The 21,698-nt window shown below is 52.5% G+C and overlaps 1 protein-coding gene across 1 annotated transcript in view; it reads left to right on the forward strand.

Annotated features, from left to right (window-relative positions):
* CBX7 (chromobox 7) overlaps positions 1–21,698 on the forward strand; it is a 48,485-nt gene that overhangs the window by 20,635 nt on the left and 6,152 nt on the right. The window contains exons 2-5 of the mRNA XM_050806345.1: positions 6,836–7,121; positions 9,652–9,695; positions 17,628–17,693; positions 20,033–20,099. Of these exons, the coding sequence (XP_050662302.1) occupies positions 7,053–7,121; positions 9,652–9,695; positions 17,628–17,693; positions 20,033–20,099 (246 nt within the window). The 5' untranslated portion in view covers positions 6,836–7,052. The remainder of the gene's footprint in view (positions 1–6,835; positions 7,122–9,651; positions 9,696–17,627; positions 17,694–20,032; positions 20,100–21,698) is intronic.

Genomic DNA, 21,698 nt, shown 5'->3' on the forward strand with positions numbered 1-21,698 from the left:
CCACTTGATTGACAGGGACTCTTTACATCACCTCCTTTGTCCATTTATGAGTGTTTTAAATATTTTTCTTTTCTGTTCACTTTATATACATTTTTTTTTCTTTTTCTTTTTTTTTTTTTTTTTTTTTTTTTTGAGACGGAGTCTCACTCTGTTGCCCAGGCTGGAGTACAGTGGTGCTACCTCAGCTCACTACAATCTCTACCTCCTGGGTTCAAGCAATTCTCCCTGCCTCAGCCTCCCATGTAGCTAGAATTACAGGCACCTGCCGCCACGCCCGGCTAATTTTTGTATTTGTAAGTAGAGATAGGGTTTTGCCATGTTGGCCAGGCTGGTTTGAACTCCTGACCTCAGGTGATCCATCCATTCGGCCTCCCAAAGTGCTGGGATTACAGGCGTGAGCCACTGCGCCCGGCTCTTTTTGTTTGTTTGTTTGGAAACAGAGTTTAACTCTTGTTGCCCAGGCTGGAGTGCAGTGGCGTGATCTTGGCTTACTGCAACCTCCACCCGCCAGGTTCAAGCAGTTCTCTTGCCTCAGCTTTTCAAGTCGCTGGCTGACTTTATACGTGTTTTTATAAAGAAAGCTCAAGTTATCAATTGTTTCCTATATGACTTACGTTCCTGGTTTCTTGTTTAAAAAACGATTCCCTACTTCATGATCATAAAGATAAAGATATTTTAAAATATCATCTTCTAAAAGTTTTTGTCTTTTACATGTAGGTTTTGAAGTCGGATGGAGTCAATTTTTGCCAGGCAGGAGGTCTAATGGTCTAATTTCATATTTTTCCTGTATGAATAACTACCAACATTATGAAAAAGTTTATTCTTTACTCAGTGACTGCAATTTTAGTCTCTCTCGCTCCTCTCTTTTTCTAGGCTGTCATTGTTATTCCTTTTTTTTCTGTTTGTCTATTCTTGCAACAATAGGACATCGTCTTATTTGCTTCAGCTTTATGTCTTGATTTTTTTTTTTTGAGACAGAGTCTCACTCTGTCACCCAGGCTGGAGTGCAGTGTTGCAATCGTGGCTTACTGCAGCCTGGACCTCCCGGGCTCAAGCGATCCTCCTACCTTAGCCTCAAGAAGAGCTGGGATCACAGACAGGCACATGCCACCATGCCTAACTAAATTTTGTATTTTTAGCAAAGATGGGGTTTTCCCATGTTGGCCAGACTGGTCTCGAACTCCTGACCTCAAGTGATCCTCCTGCCTTGGCCTCCTAAAGTGCTGGAATCATAGGCGTGAGCCACTGTGCCTGGCCAAAAAAATAAATTTAGATCTTCTTTAATGTCTTGCAATGTAATTTTATGATTTTATTCCATAAGGACCTTGCACATTTTCATTAGATATCTTACATATTTTTATTATAATACAAATAATGTTTTACTTCATTTTCTAATTACTACTGGCATATGGAAACACAAAACACCATAGGTTTTTGTCTGTTAATATTTTATCCAACAATTTTGCTAAATTTTCTTATTAATTATAATAAAAATTCTGAATATTTTAAAAATATTCTACATGAATCTGAAAATAATGATTCCCTCCCTCTCTCTCTCGCTTTCTTTCTTTTTTGACGGAGTCTTGCTCTGTAGCTCATGCTGGAGTGTAGTGGTGCCATCTCAGCTCACTGCAACCTCTGCCTCCCAGGTTCAAGCAATTCCCCTGCCTCAGCTTCCCAAGTAGCTGGGACTACAGGCAACTGCCACCACACCTGGCTAATTTTTGTTTTTTCAGTAGAGACGGGGTTTCACCATGTTGACCAGGGTGGCCTTGAGTTCCTGACCTAAGGTGATCCACCCACCTTGGCCTCTCAAAGTGCTGGGATTACAGGAGTGAGCCACTCCGCCTGGCCTCATATAACTTTTGACTCTCCCAAAACTTAACTACTAATAACCTGCTGTTGATTGGAAGCCTTACTGATAACATAAACAGTCAATGAACGCATATTTTGTATGCTATGTGTATTATATACTGTGTTCTTACGATAAAGTAAGCCAGAGAAAAGAAAATGTTATTAAGAAAACCATAAGGAAGAGAAAATACATTTATTCTTCATTAAGTGGAAGCAGATCATCATAAAGGTCTTCATCGCTTCGTCTTCATGCTTTGTAGGCTGAGGAGGAGGAAGAGGAGGGGTGGGTCTTGCCGTCTCCCAGGTGGCAGAGGTGGAAGAAGACTCATGAATAAGTGGACCCATATGGTTCATACCTGTGTTGCTCAAGGATCAACTGTAATTTAAAATTTTCTAAAATCCTCATTAAGAATTAGTTTGTAGGCTTGGAGTGGTGGCTCACGCCTGTAATTCCAGCACTTTGGGAGGCCGAGGCGGGTGGATCACCTGAGGTCGAGACCACCCTGGCCAACATGGAGAAACCCCATCTCTTCTAAAAATACAAAATTAGCCAGGCATGGTGGCGCATGCCTATAATCCCAGCTACTCGGGAGGCTGAGGCAGGAGAATCGCTTGAACCCGGGAGGCGGATGTTGCAGTGAGCTGAGATCGTGCCATTGCACTCCAGCCTGGGCAACAAGAGCGAAACTCCATCTCAAAAAAAAAAAAAAAAAAAAAAAATTGTAACATTTTACTTAACCCAATGTATCAAAATATTATCATTTCTATATGAAATAAATATCAACTTATTAATGAGACATTTTACAGGTTTTGGGTACTAAAGCTTTGAAATCTGGCATGTATCTAATTTTATTCTTATGTCTGAGTTTGAACTAGTCACACTTCAAATGACTGACAGTCACATGTGGCCAATAAAGATTCAGGATATCCAGTGTGATGTTTAATGGAAATGGGGATTCATCCAATCTTGCCTTGTAACCGATCTCAAGGGAATGTTTTCCACATTTCATCATTAATTAAGATATTTGCTGTAGGTTTTTTGTAGAGACCTTTACCAGGATAAAGACATTCCCTTGTGTTGATAGTTTGCTACAAGTTTTAAAACAAACAAATGTTGAACTGTTCCTGCATATACTGAGATGATCACATGTCTCCCTCCTTTATTTTTTAATTTTATTCATGTATTTATTTATTTTTTGAGATGGCGTTTGCTCTTGTTGCCCAGGCTGGAGTACAATGACATGACCTCAGTTCACTGCAACATCTGCCTCCCAGGTTCAAGTGATTCTCCTGCCTCAGCCTCTGGAGTAGCTGGGATTACAGGTACCCACCACCATGCCTAGCTCATTCTCCTTTAATTTTTTTAATGAGGCAAATTATATTGATTGGTTTTCAAATGTTAAACCAACCTTGCATTTCTGGATTAGACTCAATTTTACCATGATGTAGTATCATTTTTACATACTGCCCAATTTGATTTGCTGATGTTGTATTTAGGATGTTGTTATCTATATTCATAAGCGACATTGTCCTGTAATTTTCTCTTGTGCTGTACTTGTCACATGAAGGATTGGGAAGCAGTCTCTCTCTTTCTATTATGTGAAAAGTTGGGGGTAGCACTGAAATGAGTTTATTTCAATAGCTTGTAGGTGACGTCTTCTGAGTCTGAGCTTTCTTTGTGGAAGCATTACTGATTCAGTTCCTTTAATCATTATGGGGAGGTCTGATGTCCAGCTGGTGCTATAGGATTTCAGACTGCTCAAGTTCCAAAATAATTTCATACCAATTGGCATGTAGCTGCTACGATCAACCTCCTAAGTACAATGACTCTTCCAGGGATGCCCCAGATCCCCCAAACCTTTTGATGACACATAAATCATGGAATTAGTGCGTGGATAGCCTTCTGGATCCTGCTTCGTGTGCAGGCTGGAAAGTGTTTTAAATGGTCAGTAACTGGCTATGAAAGTATTTCATAATTTGGTACTATGACTAGGGATGCTACTCATTCGGGCTTTCTCTTTATCTTGCGCCCATTTTGGTAAGGTATATTTTCCTAGGAACTTGCCCCTTTCATTTAAATTTTTAAGCTATTGTAATGAGATTATTCATAATATCCTCTTTTACTTTCCTTTTTAAAATGTCTACAGGTTCTTTAACTTTTAATTACTGATATTAGTTAATTGTGTCTGCTCTCTTCTTGATCAATTTCAACAGGGGTTGTCCATACCATTAGTCTTTTCACAGAAATAATGTTTGGCTTTGCTGATCCCATTTCATTATTTTCCCCCTTCCCCTTCCCCTTCCCCATCTCTACTAAAAAGACAAAAATTAGCCGGGGGTGGTGGCGGGTATCTGTAATCCCAGCTACTTGGGAGGCTGAGGCAGGAGAATCGCTTGAACCCCGGAGGCAGAGGTTGTAGTGAGCTGAGATCACGCCACTTCACTCCAGCCTAGGTGAAAGAGCAAAACTCCGTCTCAAAATAAATAAATAAATACAACGAAAACAACAACAACAACAAACCCATACTTCTTACTTTCCAAACATGGGGCTTTTGAAGCGAACTTTTTGTTATTCATCTCTAGCTTACATGTGTTGTGGTCAGAGAATGTATTCTGTTATTTCTGACTTTTGAAATTTATTGAAATTAACTGTTTTTGTAAGTATTCCATATGTCTTGAAAAGGGGAGTATTTTACCATTGTAGATAACAGTGTGCTATAAGTCTATTAGTTAAGTTTATTAATCATGTTCGAGTCGCCTATCTCCTATATACTATTGAATATTTTTCTTCTCCTACCAATTATGGAGGGATGAGTGTAAAAATCTCCCACTATAATTGCGGATTTGTCTGTCTCTCCATCTAGTTCTCTTCTTCATGTTTCTTATATTTTAAGACTGGTATTTGCATACAAATGTGAAATTGTTCTATTTTTCTGGCGAATTGGACACTTTTCATTGTGAAATGACCTTATCTCTAGTGATGTTTTTCCCTAGATGTTAGAATAACTGCACCAGCCTTCTTTTTGTTAGCATTTGCATGGTATTTTTACCCCATGTGTTTACTTTTGACCTTCACTAGCTTTATGTTTTGGAAGTGTCTCTTGTGGGTTTCTCTTGTAAACTGCATCTAGCAATTTATGCATTCTGATAATCTTTGTATCTTAACTGCAATATTTAGTTACATTTATTGAATCACAGAATATTAGAATTTATAGCTATCGTCTATTTGTCCCCTCCCTGCCCCGTCTTGTATTTATTTCTCTCTCCATTCTTGCCTGCTTTACGGTTGTTCGGGTTGATTTGATCATTCTTTTTCCTCCTCCAATAATTTGGATAACTATACACTGCATTTCCAGTCCTACAGTGTTTATTCCAGTAATGACAATCTGGATTCTTAAATTCGTCAAAGTGTATTTGGTATCTATCTTCACCCTCCTCCTGAAGAATATAAGGATCTTAGAACACTTTAACTCCACTCACCCAAGTATATGCCATCACTGTTACGTATTTTACATCTGTTTTTATCCAGAAGACATTGTTATTGTTTCACACTATCAATGTCATTCATTTTTCTTTATTCCCTGTTGCATCAGACCTCTGTCTGGGATCATCGTTCTCCTGCCTGAAGTTCCCGCTTTGGAATCTCCCTCCGGAGGGTGTGCCAGTGGCAAACTCTTAAGTTTTTGTATTCGTGTTATGATTTCATCTACGTTCTGGATACATATACCTCATACTGGCTACATAATTCTTGAAAGATAATTTCACTGAAAATGTAATTCTAAGATGATGGCATATCTCTGGCTTCCGTTGCTCTTGATGAAGTCAGGTGTGAATCTATTACTCTCTTTTTCTGTGTGCCAGAAAGAGGTGTTGGATTTTATTCTGAGGGGAATAGGAGGAAAATTTTTAAGCACAGGGTGACCCCCGTCAGATCTGCATTTGAGAAGCACACTCTGGCACTAAGATCGGAGAGACGGCAGCTCCGCGAGGTCTCTGCTATGGTCCAGAGAAAAGACGGGGCGAACTCGGGCGGTGGGTGCAGTGAGGGCAGGCAGACCCGAGTCCCCGAGGGGAGGCTGGAGCGACAGGAGTTGGGGTCAGTGCAGGAAGGAGCAGGGACGACTCCGGGCTCCCAGCGAGGAATGGAGACGCGTTAGCGAAAAAGGAAGGGGGGTGAGGAATCAAGAGTTCGTCTCGGACCTCATGCCACAAATGGCTGAGCCCCCACTACGCACCGATCGCCCAGTGCACGCGGGGCTGGGGAAGGCTGGGGCAGCGCGGCGGCAAAATCCGTCCCCGGGGGACCTCAGCTCCACGGCGGCCGCTCCTGCCGCGAACGAGGGCCCGGCCCGGGAGCTCCCGAGGCAGCGCCCGCGTCTGACCCGCGCGTCTCGGTACCGACCATCGAGGGTCGGGGGGATGGACAAATGGAAGGCGGATGGAGGGCTCGGTGGACGGACGTGGGGACACCAGGCAAACTGCGCCGCGGCCAAGGCCGGATGAGGGAGACTTCGGCCCCGCGACGTCCGGACACGGTGGGAAGCCTTTTGGGTCCTGCGTCTCCTGCAACTCGAGGGGCTGCGCCTCGGCCCGGTCTCCTCCGCTGCGAGAGATGGGCAAATGGCCTCCCCGCTCTGAGCCTCGACTTTGTCGTCGGCTCCACTGGGCCCTGCCACTTTGGCCCCTGGCAGTCGCCGGGAGGCTGTGAGGCGCCCGCCTGGGTATTAAGGATCACGTCCGCCGCGGCGCCACAGCGAGAGGGTGCTCGCGAGCCTCCGCCCCGCCCCAGCCGGGACCCCAGCCAAATAAGTCCCGCGGCCGCGCTCGCGGCTCGCGGCCCAATCGCAACCCGGAGGGGGCGGATCTCGGGGGTGGGGCTCAGGCGGAGGCGGGGCTTGGGGCGGGGCTGACCCGCAGGGCGCGAGCTGAGCCCCGCGGCCGGGCCGCGCGCTCCCGCCCCGCCCCCTCCTTGCGCGCGCTCGCTCGCTGGCGCCGAGGAAAACGTTGCGCAGGTTCAAAAATGGAACGTCGGCGGCGTGAGGGAGCGCGAGGGGGTGTGCGCGCGTGCGCGTGCGCGTGCGCGCCCGGACGAGGGTGACGGGGACCCCGCCAGCCCTAGCATCGCGCGCCGCAGCCGCGGCCCCGCAGCTCCGCCCCCGGCCCGGCCCGGCCCCGGGCCCGCTCGCCCGCCGCCCCGCATGGAGCTGTCAGCCATCGGCGAGCAGGTGTTCGCCGTGGAGAGCATCCGGAAGAAGCGCGTGCGGAAGGTGAGGCTGCCCGGGGGCGGCTCCCAGGACCCCGGTGGGGTCCCTCCCGTTCCCAGCACCGCTCCCTCCACGCTGGGGCTGAAGGGGAAAGCGGGGCGCGGGGGCCCCGGCAGCCCTGCGCTGTTGGGCCCGTCTCCCCAGCCCGTGCCTCAGTTTCCCTGCCACCGTGTAGGGCGAGTAGAATCAAAGTTGTCGCTCCGGGATGCTAGTGCCGGCCGAGCCTGCCTGAGCTGGAGATTAGGATCGGACATAGGGATCCTGAGCTCCATCCCGCCTCACTCCCCTTTTATTATAAATATGGGGAGACTGAGGTCCAAGTTGAAAGGACTTGCCTAGCGCGTTAGCGTCAGAGCTGGGTCTTGAACTCGGGACTCTGGACGCTTGGCACCAAGTCCTTTCAAGTTGTAAGTGCAGCTTTGGAAAAGTCTCCAGCCTGTGAAGTTTTCCTGCTGGACTTTGGCCTTTTCCGATCCCGCCCCCTCTACCCCTACCCAAGCACATCCCTCTTTCCTGCCCCCACCCCCACCTCAACTCCTAGCCCAGTCCAGGGCTCTGAAGCCCGCCCCCTGCGCTAGGGCATCCCCTAGTCTCCTACCCCATCTGCCTTCTCCTTCAAAACATACACCCTGCAATTTAAGGAGGTGTCTGTTCTGCTGGTTTCAGAACCCCACACTTTGGGGCTGGACTTTGTCCCGGCCTGGTGTCTACACCTCCCGTGCACTTGTTTCCCCGCCTAAGGCTGGGGAAATCCTTGGGGAGAAGTTCCTCTCCTGGTATTCACTACTGTCCTCCTTTTGTCTCCTCCTCCCTGCAGCCCTTTGGGAGGCTCCAGGCCGACTGGGAGGGGCCTTAGGGGGGTCACCTACTCCCATTTAACAGAGACAAAAACTGAGGCCCAGGCAGAGGAAGTGACCTGCTCAAGGTCACCCAGTGAGTTAGAGGTAGAGCAGGAGCTCACCTGGGCTGATTGCCAGCCCATCTTCTTTCTCCATAGAGAAAACTCAGTCCTGTCATCTTGGGCCAAGGGTGAAGGTCAAGGTGGTCAGAGCATCTTTTCTTCCTCTAGCTGTACTTGGGGTTTTACTCTTCTGATTGAGGCAGCTGTTCCTCCTTCTTCTCCTTTTTCCTAGGGTTTCCTCCACTTAAAAGATAATTAATTTATTCCACAAAGCTCAGTGCTTTTCGTGCTGTGTAGCCTGAAGCAGGCACAGCACTAACCCCCTCTACGATGGAGCTCGCAGAGTAGCACAAGAGTGCGAGACCATCATTCCTTCAGCCAGTCACTCAAAATATTTATTGAGGATCTGTCAGGTACCAGGCACCAGTCTAAGCCCCAGGGATCCATCCCTTCCCTCAGGGAGCTGGCATTCTGCAGAGGTGGCACACAGTGAGTGAGGAGATACAGACAGATGCCCTCAGATGGAGCTGTTTGCTCTGCAGAAATGGAACTGCAAGGTGCCAGTGGAGACAGCATGGGAGAGGGCCATCAGGGAAAGCCTCTATGAGGAGGTATCATATTTTGGTTGTAAAGTTCTGGAGTGGAGGGGCTTCACTCACTGAATGGGGTTGGACTGTAAACTTTTTTGTTTTTGGCACCAAGACCTCACTCTTGTCACCCAGGCTGCAGTGCAGTGGCATGAACATGGCTCACTGCAGCCTCAACCTCCCCGGCTCAAACGATCCTCCTGCCTCAGCCTCCTGTGTAGCTGGGACCACAGACAACTGCCACCATGCCCGACTAATTTCCTTTCTTCAGAGACGGGAGTCTCACCGTGTTGCCCAGGCTGGTCTCAAACTCCTTCCTGGGCTCAAGCCATCTTCCAGCGTCAGCCTTCCAAAGTGTTGGGATGACAGGCATGAGCCACCGTAACTGTAAACTTTTAAAGCCTGTGAGGAAGGGAGGGGCCTGGCTCTAACAACCGCAGGGCTGACCACCCCTTCTGAAGGTGGAGAGTTTGCCAGTCTTCCATGGGGTCCTGCCAGGGTCTTTTGAGTTGAGAGTCCTCAAGTCACTGGCCCATTACCTGGGAGCCAGCGGCAGCTCCTCAGAGACTGAGAGGAGACTCGGCAGATGGGGGAGGAGCGTGAGGACTACCCCAGAGAGGAATGTTCTTGAATTTGGAGACTTCCAATCTAAAAAAGAAAGTAAGCATTCCGACCTGTGCACTGGGGCTCTAGACACTGTGGGTCTTTGGCCACGCATGCACACCTCCATGCAGTCTCAGTTCCCCATGTGTGACATGAGCCCTGGGCTTGGGCCTCAGGAGCCTCAGGAGCCTCAGAGGTGTCTGGAGCCAGAGGCACTCCTGTGCTGTCCTAGGGAGGGCAGTATGGGGTGATCATGTAGCAGCCAGGGTTATACAGGTTGGTGAGGATCTGGTGGACAGTTCCTGGATTGTGTTTGTGTGTTGGGGAGACATGTGTCTGCAGAGGGGATTTGGAGCTGGGATCCTTTGGGCCTTAACTGTCCTTCCGAGTGGCTGGAGGGGCAACCATGAGACTCACTGTGTCTGCTTCTCTCTCTTCTCAGGGTAAAGTCGAGTATCTGGTGAAGTGGAAAGGATGGCCCCCAAAGTAAGCTCCTTCGTGTGTGTGTGTCTGTCTGTCTGCCTACCGACCGGTGCATTCCTCTACCTGCCTTTTGCCCCCTCCCCTGCCTAGCTTTTAGCTCCAGCTACTCTTGTAACTGGACAGCTGACCTTGATTTAATCATCATCTTCTCTGGGCCTCAGTTTCCCCTTGGACCACAGGAGGGTCAAGGTGTGTCTCCAGCTTCTCTTCTCACCCTGCCCTCCTAAGTGTTGAGCTCCTCTGCTGGTTGGAGCTTCTCCTCTCCCTCCTCCCCTCCCTCTGGCTTTTCTTGGCAACTGGGAGGTGAAGGCCCAGCATCTGAGCTACTGGAGATGGCTGCTGGACAGGAGGAGGGGCCCCCAGCCGCTTTAAGCACAGTGCTGCATGAATCCTCAGTGCTGTGTGGCCAGGGGCAGAGCCTGAATCTCCTTCGCCTCTGGACGGCACTTTCCAGTCTACAGAGCAGGTTCCCATACAGATTTGGAAGGTAGGTGTGATCAGGTTCTCTCAAGGTGATGAAACAGGCTCAGAGAGGGTAAGCAGCTTGCCTTAGGTCACACAGCAAGTGGAGGCAGAGTTGGGACTTGAACTAGGCCTTCTCCTTTTCAGGAGCCGCCTCTGTGCCTTCCCAGCCTCCCCTCTCAGAGTTGGGAGGCAGGGAGCTGCATCTAAGACCTCCCAGCAGCTCCACCTCTCCTGCTGAGGCCCTATCAGGACCCACCAATGCCCTCCAGCAGGGAGTTGTTGGGAGGGGGAGCGAATGAGCTAGTCGTGGAGCCTCCCCATTGGTCTGTGGGTGCCCCACCCCCTGCTCCGCCTGGCAGAGACTGACTCCTGGAAACCCCCTCTGCCCAGAGCTGCTGCTGTTGGGCAGGGACTTTCTGCTGTACTGGTGGGGGCTGACCTGGTATTGGGTCCTGTGGGCATTCTGGGGTGATGGTGGGGAGAGACAGCGGAGAGGAAGACAGCCCACAGTGCCTCAGCTTCCCTCTCTGCAAAATGGGTTCAGAAACCCAGGCCATGCACTCATCTCACAGGCTTGGTGGCCCTGTAGGATGAAAGGCCTGGGCGCATGTTCTGGGTGACCTGCGGCTATCCTGATGATGGGGGTTGGGAACTGGCAGGCAGAGAATACACTCCACCCCTCACTCCAACCCCCAGTCCTGTTCTCCCTTCCCAGATATTCTGAGGGCTGAAAGAGAATCCCTACCCCCTGCCCCTGCATTGGGCTGCTAGAAGGTGGGCTTCCGGCCTGAGTGAAGGGGGCAGTAAAGGGAGTGACAATGCCCAGAGTGGGCAGCAGGAGCATCGCCTTCCTGGGCGCGCACACCCCTGCCTCTCTCGCTTCGCACTGGGAAGCTGTGGCCACCAGCTGTTAGCCTTCAGGACACTATTGGCTATTTTTCCTCCTCTGGAGACTCCACTCTTTGGAAGATTCTCTTCTGTAAACAGAGGCCGTTATGAATGAAAAGTTCCTTCCCCCACTTTGATCCTGGATGTGAATCCATCTGCCCACTGCAGCTCGTCAGGAGGGAAGGAACGAGGCTCCCAGAGCAGAGGCCCTCAATGCCTCTGTTGTGCTGTGCCCCTGGCCCGGGCACCCATTTGTTTCTTAACATGCCGAGGCCACCAGATGGGCCCTCATGGCTGCCTCTTCTCACCCCCCTCCACTTTGGTCCTGGGTTCTAGGCCTGGCTGCCCACCTGACAGCCATGAGCCCTGGGGCAGGGGTCCACCATGGCTGGGTCTCTGCTTCCTTATCTTTCAGTTGAGATAGTGAAGCCTCCTTTGCAGGCTGCTGTGAGGGTGAGAGGGTGGATGTAAGTTAGTGAATGTGTGTTCAGCCCAGTCCAAGTGCTTTAGTAAACATTTGGTTTTAAGACTAAATTAGATAGACAGATAGCCTAGCTGTTCTTTTTGTTTTCCCCAGGCAGGAAAGGGACCTAGGGGATTCCATTCTTCTCAGGAGCTCAAAGTATCCTTAGAAATCTCTTAGGCCAGTCCCGTCATTTTTCAGATGGGGAAACTGAGGCCCAGAGAGGGTTGGTCCTTACAAAATATAACTGCCAACCCCATGCACTGTGGTGCCCACTTCATGCCATCCACAGTGCCACCGCGGTCTGGGTGTGAGGCAGGTATGGCTGTTAACCATCCCCACCTCACTTGGGGGAAACAGGTTCACTCTGGGGAGAAGCAGGGGAGCCAGCTCTGTCTTCCCCTCCTCAGGGGGCCTTGCTTGGAGAAAAAGCTGAGAAAGAGGGTGGGGGGTGGGGAGTTAGGCAGGCTGTGTCCCCGAGGCCTGGGAGCCTTGGCAGGGCAGTGCCAGCCTGGGTGGGGGTAGTCAATCTCCTGCTCAGCATCTGCCCTCTGGGTGGGGAGACTTACATTCGCAGTAACAGGAACCATCATTTAAGTGGACACTCTGGGACGGGCATGGTGGCTCAAGCCTATAATCCCAGCACTTTGGGAGATTGAGGTGGGCAGATCACTTGAGGTCAGGAGTTCGAGACCAGCCTGGCCAACATGGCAAAAACCCCGTCTCTACCAAAGCATAATAAATTAGCCAGGCATGGTGGTTTGCGCCTGTAATCCCAACTACTTGGGAGGCTCAGACAGGAGAATCACTTGAACCTGGGAGGTGGAGTTTGCAGTGGGCCGAGATCGTGTCACTGCACTCCAGCCTGGGCAACACAGTGAGACTCCGTCCCTCCACCCCGCCCCCAAAAAAAGTGGACGCTCTGTGCCAGGCCCATGCTAAGCCACTACATGCCTTGCCTGATTTATCTCCCCAGCAAACAAGTGTGGTAGAGGGGCTCTCTTGCTTCTGGAAAGCACAGCAAATGGCACAGGGAGGGGCTCGGGGCCCCGGGCAGGGAATGTGACATTGTTAGGTACAGATACCAGCTGTGCCTGAGGCCTCCAGATAACATTTCAGCCTGTCCGGGGCCCTGCTGTTCCCCCTTCCAGAATGCCTTCCTTTCTTCCCAACTTGTGAATGGTTCTGCATCGTTTTGGAGGGAGTGGCTCTATGGAGTTTTAGGAATGATATCAGTGGTCACAGCCATGGCCAGGCTGTCAATTAATAAGCCCCTATTATGAATCAGGCATTGACTCGTTGAACCACTCATAGCAACCCATTTTACAGATGGAGAGACAGAAGCCTACAGCAAAGAGGCCTTGCCGAGGGTCATAGAGCTGGGAAGATGTGAACTACAGGCTGCCTGATAACACAGGCAGCTTCACTAGAGGTGACTAGGACTCTTGGCTGCTGGCCTTTGGGCCAGTTCAGTGGGAAGTGCTGAGCCTTTGCGCTTCTGAACTCTAGTTGTGGAGATTTACAGCTGCGTGACCCAGGGCAAAGCCCTCAACCTCTCTGTGCCTAACCTCCCTGGGCCCTGCTGAAGATTGCCTGAGACAAGATAAGATTCATTAACACCCTGCCAGGGGCAGAGTGGGAGCTAATGTCTCCATCCAGGCTGGGGAGACTGGAGTTAGGAGCCGCAGACTTTTACGCTCCCTGGGCTTTTCATTGATTTAACCAGGCTGATTTGCCTTCGCTGTGTACCACACTGATCGAAATGCTTTCCGTGGCTTAACACATCTAATCTTCACAACAGCCCTATACGACTGGGGTTACTGGTGGGCCCACTTTAGGATGAGGCCCCAGAGCGGTGGCGTCTCCTGAACGAGGCCGCACCCCGCAGTCTGGACCAGAGCCCATGCTATTTCTCCTGTGGAGCAGCTTTAAATCGGAGTGGGGACTGGGACTTGGGGGTTGGCCTGGCTCTGCGGGGATCCGGGTGGTTCCACCTGCCCCAAGGCTGCCTGCGTCACAGCTCAGCAGCGCCCCCAAACCCCGCTTCCCCCTACCCCCCGGGAAAGGTCGGCGGGGGGCGGGGGTCCTGCATCCGCTGCGCCCCTTCCCACTCCGTGCCCTCACCGCAGTAGGGCGAGCCCTGCGCGGCGGAGCTCAGGCTGGGCCGCCAGGGCTTGTTTACCGGGCCGTGGGGCGGGGCGGGGCGGTCACGTGGCCGTGTTTATCTCGGAGCCGGCGCGCGCCGTCTCTGTCCCCGCCCCCGCCCCCTCGGTTTGCCGGTAATCCCGGCGCGCGCCCCTCCCCGTGCGTGCGCGTGACCGCCGGCTGCGGGGGCGGGGCCTAAGCGCTCCGCCCCCTCCCACGGGGTGATGGGTTCCCGCCCAGCGGGCGCCGCAAGCCTAATGCAGACCCTTGCAGTTCCCCAGCGTACACGCCGCGGTCCGCGCAGCGCAGGCAACGAGCGTGTCCCCAGAGCCCTGGCTCCTTTCCACCGTTCCTCCCCTGGTGTGGGAAGGGTGTCCTGGGGCTTACGGGAGCCCGCTTTCCTCCAGGCACTCGAGGGTCTCCGGTGATCATGGGATCTAAGCCCATTGATCCGCGGCGCCCACGCTGGTGGCGCGCTCCTGGGTTGCCAGCGCCCAGCTCTTCGGAAGCGCATTCCCCTAGGCGCCTCTGGGCTCCTGCACTGCGGAGGGCGCGGTGCGGCGCGGCGTCCCCCTTAACGGCTGGGTCCAAGCGGTTAAGACGCTGGTGCCGCCCCTGCCCGCAGCTTGAGGCTGCATTTGGCCGCCAAGCGTGACCCTGTTATCTCAGACCCGGCTGCCCGGGCCGGCAACCACCCCTTCTTCATCCAGCGGAGCCTTTCGGGGCGCCCGCTGTGCGCCGCGCCCAGCGGTCGGACGCTGAGGACCGGGGGCGGGCGACGCCCCCTCCCGCGGTCAGCACAGTCGGGGGTCCCAGACGCGGTGGCCTGTGAGGAGCCTGAAGGTGGAGTGTGGCTGAGGGCCAACACGGGCCAGCCACTGACTGGCTCAGTGACGCTGGGCTGGCTGCCCAACCTCCGTGTCTCAGTTTCTCCACCTGTAAAATGGGGGTAAGAACTAAGCACCTACCTCACCAGCTTCTTTTGAGGATGGGTGCGGTCCTGGTGGTCCTGGTGGCACACCTGCTGTTACCGTAGTGGTCATTATTCTTGAGATGAGGAAACTGAAGTTCAGAGAAGGGTAGGGACTTGCCAGGATCTACACAGCAGGGACATCAGCAAGCAATGGGCAGGGCGGTGCGGAGGAGCACGCTGTAGAGAGAGGAGCACAAAATTCCCCTTCCTACCAGTTAGAGCTGAGGAGATTCAGCCTTTTCCGGGGGGAGGAAGGGTTAGAGTGTCTGCCAGCCTGTGGTGGTTTCTGCTGTAGTTTCGCTTTCGGCGTTCTGCAGGGGCTCCCCAGCCCTTCCCAGAGCCCTGAGCGGGCCACTCTGCGGGGCTCTGCCGGCCAGGGTGTTTCCTGGTCCATTAGTGATTATGGCCAGGGCCAGGTATAGCTGTAAGGAGGGTGGAGGAGGGGCAGGCTCGTCCTGCTGGCAGTGGGGCAGCCTGGGAGGGATGTCAGGGAAGGCTACAAATACCTGACTCTTAAGAGTCAGCTAGGAGTTGACTGTAGGGATGGGGCACCCAAAGGGGAGGGAGGGCCGGCTGGCAGGGGGCACATGGGAAGGGGCAGCCCAGGCTCAGGGCTTCACAGCGAGCCCACAGAGGCCTGACACTAAGTGGGTGTGCCAGAGTGTTAGAGGAAGCAAGGAGGCAAGCATTCTGTCCTTGGGGAGCATTTTGGGACTGTGAACTAGCGTTAGGTAGTTCCCAGGATAGCGTAAGGTAGAGGCCGCAGCTCTACGGAGGCGGCAGGGTGGGGGGGTCTCCCAGGCGCTTTCTGCCTCAAAAAAAAAAAAAAAAAAATTTTTTTATTTCTATTTTCATTGTTTTTGAGATAGAGTCTTGCTCTGCCACCCAGGCTGGAGTGCAATGGCACAATCCCGGCTCACTGCAACCTCTGCCTCCTGGGTTCAAGTGATTCTTCTGCCTCAGCCTCCCGAGTAGCTGGGATTACAGGTGCCCGCATGTCTGGCTAATTTTTGTATTTTTAGTAGAGATGGGGTTTCTCCATGTTGGCCAGGCTGGTCTCAAACTCCTGACCTCAAGTGATCTGGCCACCCAAAGTGCTGGAATTACAGGCGTGAGCCACTGTGCCCAGCCTTAAAACTTTATTTTTAAAACCTAAGACACTGGCCTTTTTTTTTTTTTTTTTTTTTTTGAGACGGAGTCTCGCTCTGTCACCCAGGCTGGAGTGCAGTGCCGGATCTCAGCTCACCGCAAGCTCCGCCTCCCGGGTTTACGCCATTCTCCTGCCTCAGCCTCCCGAGTAGCTGGGACTACAGGCGCCTGCCACCTCGCCCGGCTAAGTTTTTTGTATTTTTAGTAGAGACGGGGTTTCACTGTGTTAGCCAGGATGGTCTCGATCTCCTGACCTCGTGATCCGCCCATCTCGGCCTCCCAAAGTGCTGGGATTACAGGCTTGAGCCACCGCGCCCGGCGACACTGGCCTTAAAGCTCTGTTTTTAAAACCTAAGACACAAACACACACGTTGGCCTAGGCCTGCGCAGGGTCAGGATCATCAAGACGTCACTAGATGATAGGAATTTTTCAGCTCCTTTGTAATTTTACGGGTCCACCATCACATGTGCAGGCCGTCATGGACAGAAACGTTGTTATTTGGCACATGACTGTACATATATTGTTTTTAATGGAAAAGTTTTTATGTTTGCATCGATGGTGAGTGATACTGGTTTTTCCATTTATGGAAGGCATAGTTTGCTTTTAAAATAATTTAAACCAAAAAAGCTGCTCTAAAGGCAGATACAAAGTAAACAGGAGTGCTAGTGGAACGAGGGCGTGGCGGGTGTCACCACGGTGGTTCTACAGATAGGTGAGCTCTGGAGCCGCTGTGCTGACATCACAGGGTCTGCCCCAGCAGGAGGGTGCTCCCTGGCTGGGTGGCGAGGGTAGAAGATCCCCTGTAGCATTACCAAGGGGGCCTGTGCTAGGCCTGCTGAACCATTCAGCCAGTAGACATTTACCAAACACCTGCTGTGTGCCAGGCCCAGAAACAAAGGAACTTCAGACCTGGCTGTGTTCTGGGTGGAGTGCACTGAGGAGGGAGACCATTCTGGGCTTGGAGGGCAGGGAGAAACAGCCACAGCAGCAAACACAGTGCACGGACAACACATCAGGCATGCTGTTAGTCTTGTAACACCCTCTAAACACTTGGATGACACATCTCATCAGCACAAGAGTCCTTTACAGATGGGGACATTGAGGTACAGAGCTGTTCAGGAAGTTGCTCAAGGTCACACAGCTAGCTAGGGGCAGAGCTGGACTTGAACCCAGGCTGCGAGCATGTCCCTGGAGCTCTGGCTCCTTTTCACCCTCTCTTGCCTGGTGTGGGAAGGGTGTCCTGGGGCTTACAGGGGCCCTCTCTCCTCCTGGCAGCTGAGGGTCTCCGGTGATTGTGGAGTCTAACAAGGAGTTGGACCCAGTCACATTGTAGTGTGATATGAACGAGGGCAGCTCTGGTGTCGCTGGAACCCTCAGGAGGCCCAGACTGGGTCTGTCCTTGAAGTAGGTGACAATGACACCAGGACAGGGTGAAGGCACACTTGCAGTGGGCCCTGGGTCAGCAGTGGTGGCCTCTGCTGGTGTACCTGCCCAGTAGAAGCGATGGCTCTGACCTTTCTTTCTTTTTTTTTTTTTTTTGAGACAGAGTCTCCTTCTGTCACCCAGGCTGGAGTGCAGTGGCGCGATCTTGGCTCACTGCAACCTCCGCCTCTTGGGTTCAAGCGACTCTCCTGTCTCAGCCTCCTGAGTAGCTGGGACTACAGGTATGCACCATCACGCATGGCTAATTTTTGTATTTTTAGTGGAGACGGGGTTTTGCCATGTTGGCCAGCCTGGTCTTGAACTCCTGACCTCAGGTGATCCGCCCACCTCGGCCTCCCAAAGTGCTGAGATTACAGGCATGAGCCACTGCACCCAGTGCTGACTCTGACCTTTTGTTCCTCTCCCCAGGTACAGCACGTGGGAGCCAGAAGAGCACATTTTGGACCCCCGCCTCGTCATGGCCTACGAGGAGAAGTACGGTGTCCTTGGCGCCGCCGGGTGGGGCTTAGGGCCAGCCCAGAGGCTCCTCAGGAGCCTGCTGCTGGCTTGGCAGGGGTTTTTGGGGCAGGGCGGGGGTGTCTGATGGGACAGGGCAGCCCAGCCTACAGCTGGGTGGAAGTGGTGGGCACTGAGTCCCAGGGCAGCTGAGGACCCTGGGTCCCTTTCCTGTTGTTGGGCGATTTTGGTCACTTCCCTTACCCACCCGGGCCTCAGTCTCTCTGCTGTAAAATGGGCCATCCTGAAGAACACCCCGATTTCCCAGGGTGAAACCTCAGAGGGGCTGTAAGAGGTTTCTGTTCCAGTGAAGAATGTTAAAATGCTTCACAAAGATGCCCTGTGTGCCAGGGGGCGGCACTGCCACTTGTGCGGGGGTGACAGATCAGAGACAGTGTCTCTAGAGGACCTCTTAGGGCTACAAGGAGCGTCTGATGAAGCTCATGGAAGTCGGGGCAGGAGCATGGGCTTTGGGACTGGGATTTCTGAGTTGTGGCCTGTTCCCCTGCCACCTCCTGTCCAAGTGGCCCGGGCAAAGTCAGTCTGCCACCTCTGCCAGTGCCTCTCAGGGATTCTGAGCACGCCCGACTGTTCTGTGTGCCCTCTCTGGCCACCCTCCCCACCAGCAGGCAGCCCAGGTCCCCTGCCACTCCCAGCCCACCTGCCTTGTGCGGCGTGGCGCCATTTCACAAAATCATTTGTATTTGGTCCCTATGGCAACCTGCTGAGGCAGGAGTGAGGGTTTTGTTTGTCAGAGAAGGAAACCAAGGCTGCTACCTAGAGCCTCAGAGCAAGGACCTGGCCAGGGCTGCTGCCTCCGGGTGGGGGCTTTTCTGTTGCCCCTCGTTGCTGGATTCTCGTGGTTCCTCCTCCAGGAGGTTTCCTGCCAGGGATTCAAAGGACACATTTTATTGTTCTTTCCTTTTAAAATCAGGGTGTTCCTGTCGCAGGGTTTCTTTCTGTCTCCCAGGTGTGTGGTGGGTCCTTGGTCCAACAGGGTGCAACACTTGGGAATCCTGTGGAGCGTGGTAAGGAGAGCAGTGGGCAGGTATCAAAGGCCTGGATTCCAGTCGTCCGCCAGAGGCCCTTTCCCTTTGGCCCATGGGTGTCCTGCTGGGGATGGATGCTCAGTGGATGGTCAGACATTTGCAATAGATGCCGTGGGGTTCCTGGTGTGTGCTGAGCTCAGAGTAAGAGCCTGGCCCAAGGTCACACGACCAGGAAGGGGAGAAGGGATGAGCTCCTGGCCTCCACGTTCTTTCTGCTGTCCACGTGGCCTCTGTACTGGGGGCCGCAGAGAGTGTGGATGGAGAGAACTGAAGTGGGAGGCAGGATGAAATGACTTTAAATCTCCCCACTACTTTCGGCAGTTGTGTGGAGTCTCTGATTGTGTTGTCTTGTGTGTCATGTGTAGCTTCGTGGCACTGTGAAGTCGTGCTTTTTTTTTCGAGACGGGGTCTCACTCTGTCTCCCAGGCCGTGGCGCAATCTTGGCTCACTGCAACCTCTGCCTCCCAGGTCAAGCAGTTCTCCTCAGCCTCCTGAATAGTTGGGGCCACAGGTGTGTGCCACTGCGCCCGGCTAATTTTTATATTTTTGGTAGATGGGGTTTTGCCGTGTTGCCCAGGCTGGTCTCAAACTCTTGAGCTCAAGTGATCCGCCCACCTCAGCCTCCCAAAGTGCTGGGATTACAGGCGTGAGCCACCACACCCGGCCTAAGTTGTGCTTTGTGTGTGTGTTTGATACATGGGAAGGCATCCGCTGGGCACTCAGAACAGACTGGTTTTCATCCTGTCCCTGGACAAGATGGGACAGACAGGGTAGGAGCTGGTCCGCTCTCCTGGGTTCACAGAGATCCCAAGTGCGGGGCAGTCTGTGCGGAGCTTTACTTACGGAGGGACTCGCCATTCCCTTCAGCTCTCCTGGGACATTCAAGGCAGATTGGATTGACAGGCTTCTGTATCATTCCCCTAGCAGGAAAAACTGAGCCACGTGTTTAGGGGCTCCTTAGGAGCATGTAGAGCAGAGCCCTCACATGGCCCTGGAGCCCCATAAGGACCCACTGTTTTTGGAGATGCTGCGAGTCCTCCCTCAGCAGTTACCCTCCCCATTTGTCAGATGGGAAGACCTTGGCCCTGGGAGTTGAACATCTGACCCCATTGTTATGGCCCCAGCCAGGCAATGGGGAGGATTGGTGGGCAGGCCTGTGGGGAGTGTCCCCTCCCTGACAGGCAGCAGAGGGTGGGCGAAGCGACGCCTTACCTTCCCTTAGATGTCACCAGTATTTCCTTTTCTTTTGCCACCTGCTTCACGCCCCAGGGAGGAGAGAGACCGAGCATCGGGGTATAGGAAGAGAGGTCCGAAACCCAAGCGGCTTCTGCTGCAGGTAACCAGCCTGCCTTTGTGCCTCCTTTCTCCCCTGCCCAACTGCAAGTCCCCTCTGCCCCTTGGTGCATTTGTACTGGCTGGTTGAACTGATCTGCGTCCCCTCCTCTGTACCACCCAGGGCACTGTGGGGTGGGGCACTTGGGTAAGTTTTGATGGGAGGAGTTGGGAAAAGCCTGCCTGTGGGGCTGGTGCCCAGGGAAGACAGCCTGGGTGAGAGGTGCCACATGGGAGGGAGGGTAGGCATATGGCCAGTGGACTCCTAGAATTCTCAAAGCTTAGAATCTTGCTGTAAGGAAGGCTTGAAAGCTTTGAGCCTTTCGATGCTCAGAATCCCTGAACAAAATTATCATTGAGAACCTCAGAAACATAAATGTTAGAATTGAGGAAACATGAGAGGCTGGAATTTCAGAATCCAAGAAACAGAATCTTTTTTTTTTTGTGAGACAGAGTCTCGCTGTGTTGCCCAGGCTGGAGTGCAGTGGTGCAGTCTTGGCTCACTGCAAACTCCACCTCCCAGGTTCACGCCATTCTCTTTCCTCAGCCTCCCCAGTAGCTGGGACTACAGGTGCCCACCACCACGCTTGGCTAATTTTGTATTTTTAGTAGAGACGGGGTTTCACCATGTTAGCCAGGATGGTCTTGATCTCCTGACCTCATGGTCCGCCCACCTCGGCCTCCCAAAGTACTGGGATTACTGGCGGGAGCCACCGTGCCCGCCCAGAAACAGAATCTTAGAATTGTAGAACTACAGCCTTGGAATGTCAGACTCTTAAAAGTGTGTCATTTTTGAGTGGGAAGAAACTTACAGCCTTCAGTCAGGTGGGGACCCAAGTCTCTGCAGCATGCCGGAGTACCTGCTTCATAGGTCTTGGGGGCCTTTGCTGACCTCAGTGCTTTGCAGTGACAGGCGAGTGGATCTTGGAGCAGTGCAGTCACAGGTTGAGTCTCCCTGATCCAAAATCCAAAATGCAGCCAGGTGCGGTGTCTCATGCCTGTTATCCCAACACTTTGGGAGGCTGAGGCGGGTAGATCACCTGAGGTCAGGAGTTCAAAACCAGCCTGGCCAACATGGTGAAACCCCATCTCTACTAAAAATACAAAAATTAGCTGGGGATGGTGGCGGATGCTTGTAATCCCAGCTACTCAGGGGGCTGAGACAGGAGAGTCACTTGAACCCAGGAGGTAGAGGTTGCAGGGAGCCAAGATCATGCCATTGCACTCCAGCCTGGGTAACAAGAGTGAAACTCTGTCCCTCCCCACCAAAAAAAACCACAAAATCTGAAATGCTCCAGAATCCAAAACGTTTTGAGCACCAACATGATGTTCAAAAGAAGTGCTCATTGGAGCATTCTAAATTTCAGATTTTTGGATTAGGGATGCCCAGCCAGTAAATGTAATGCAAATATTCCAAAATCCTAAAAAAGTTCGAAGTCTGAAACACTTCTGGTTCCAAGCATTTTGGACAAGGAATACTCTGCCTGTGTGTGGTTGTGGATGAAGAGAATACCCACCCTCCTTAATGTAATAAGAGCCACCAGGCAGGATATTGGAAGCCAGAAAGTCAGGATTCTTGGTTCATTTGCATGGGGTCTACATC

This window comes from Macaca thibetana, chromosome 10, assembly GCF_024542745.1.
Source record: "Macaca thibetana thibetana isolate TM-01 chromosome 10, ASM2454274v1, whole genome shotgun sequence".
Taxonomy (NCBI): domain Eukaryota; kingdom Metazoa; phylum Chordata; class Mammalia; order Primates; family Cercopithecidae; genus Macaca; species Macaca thibetana.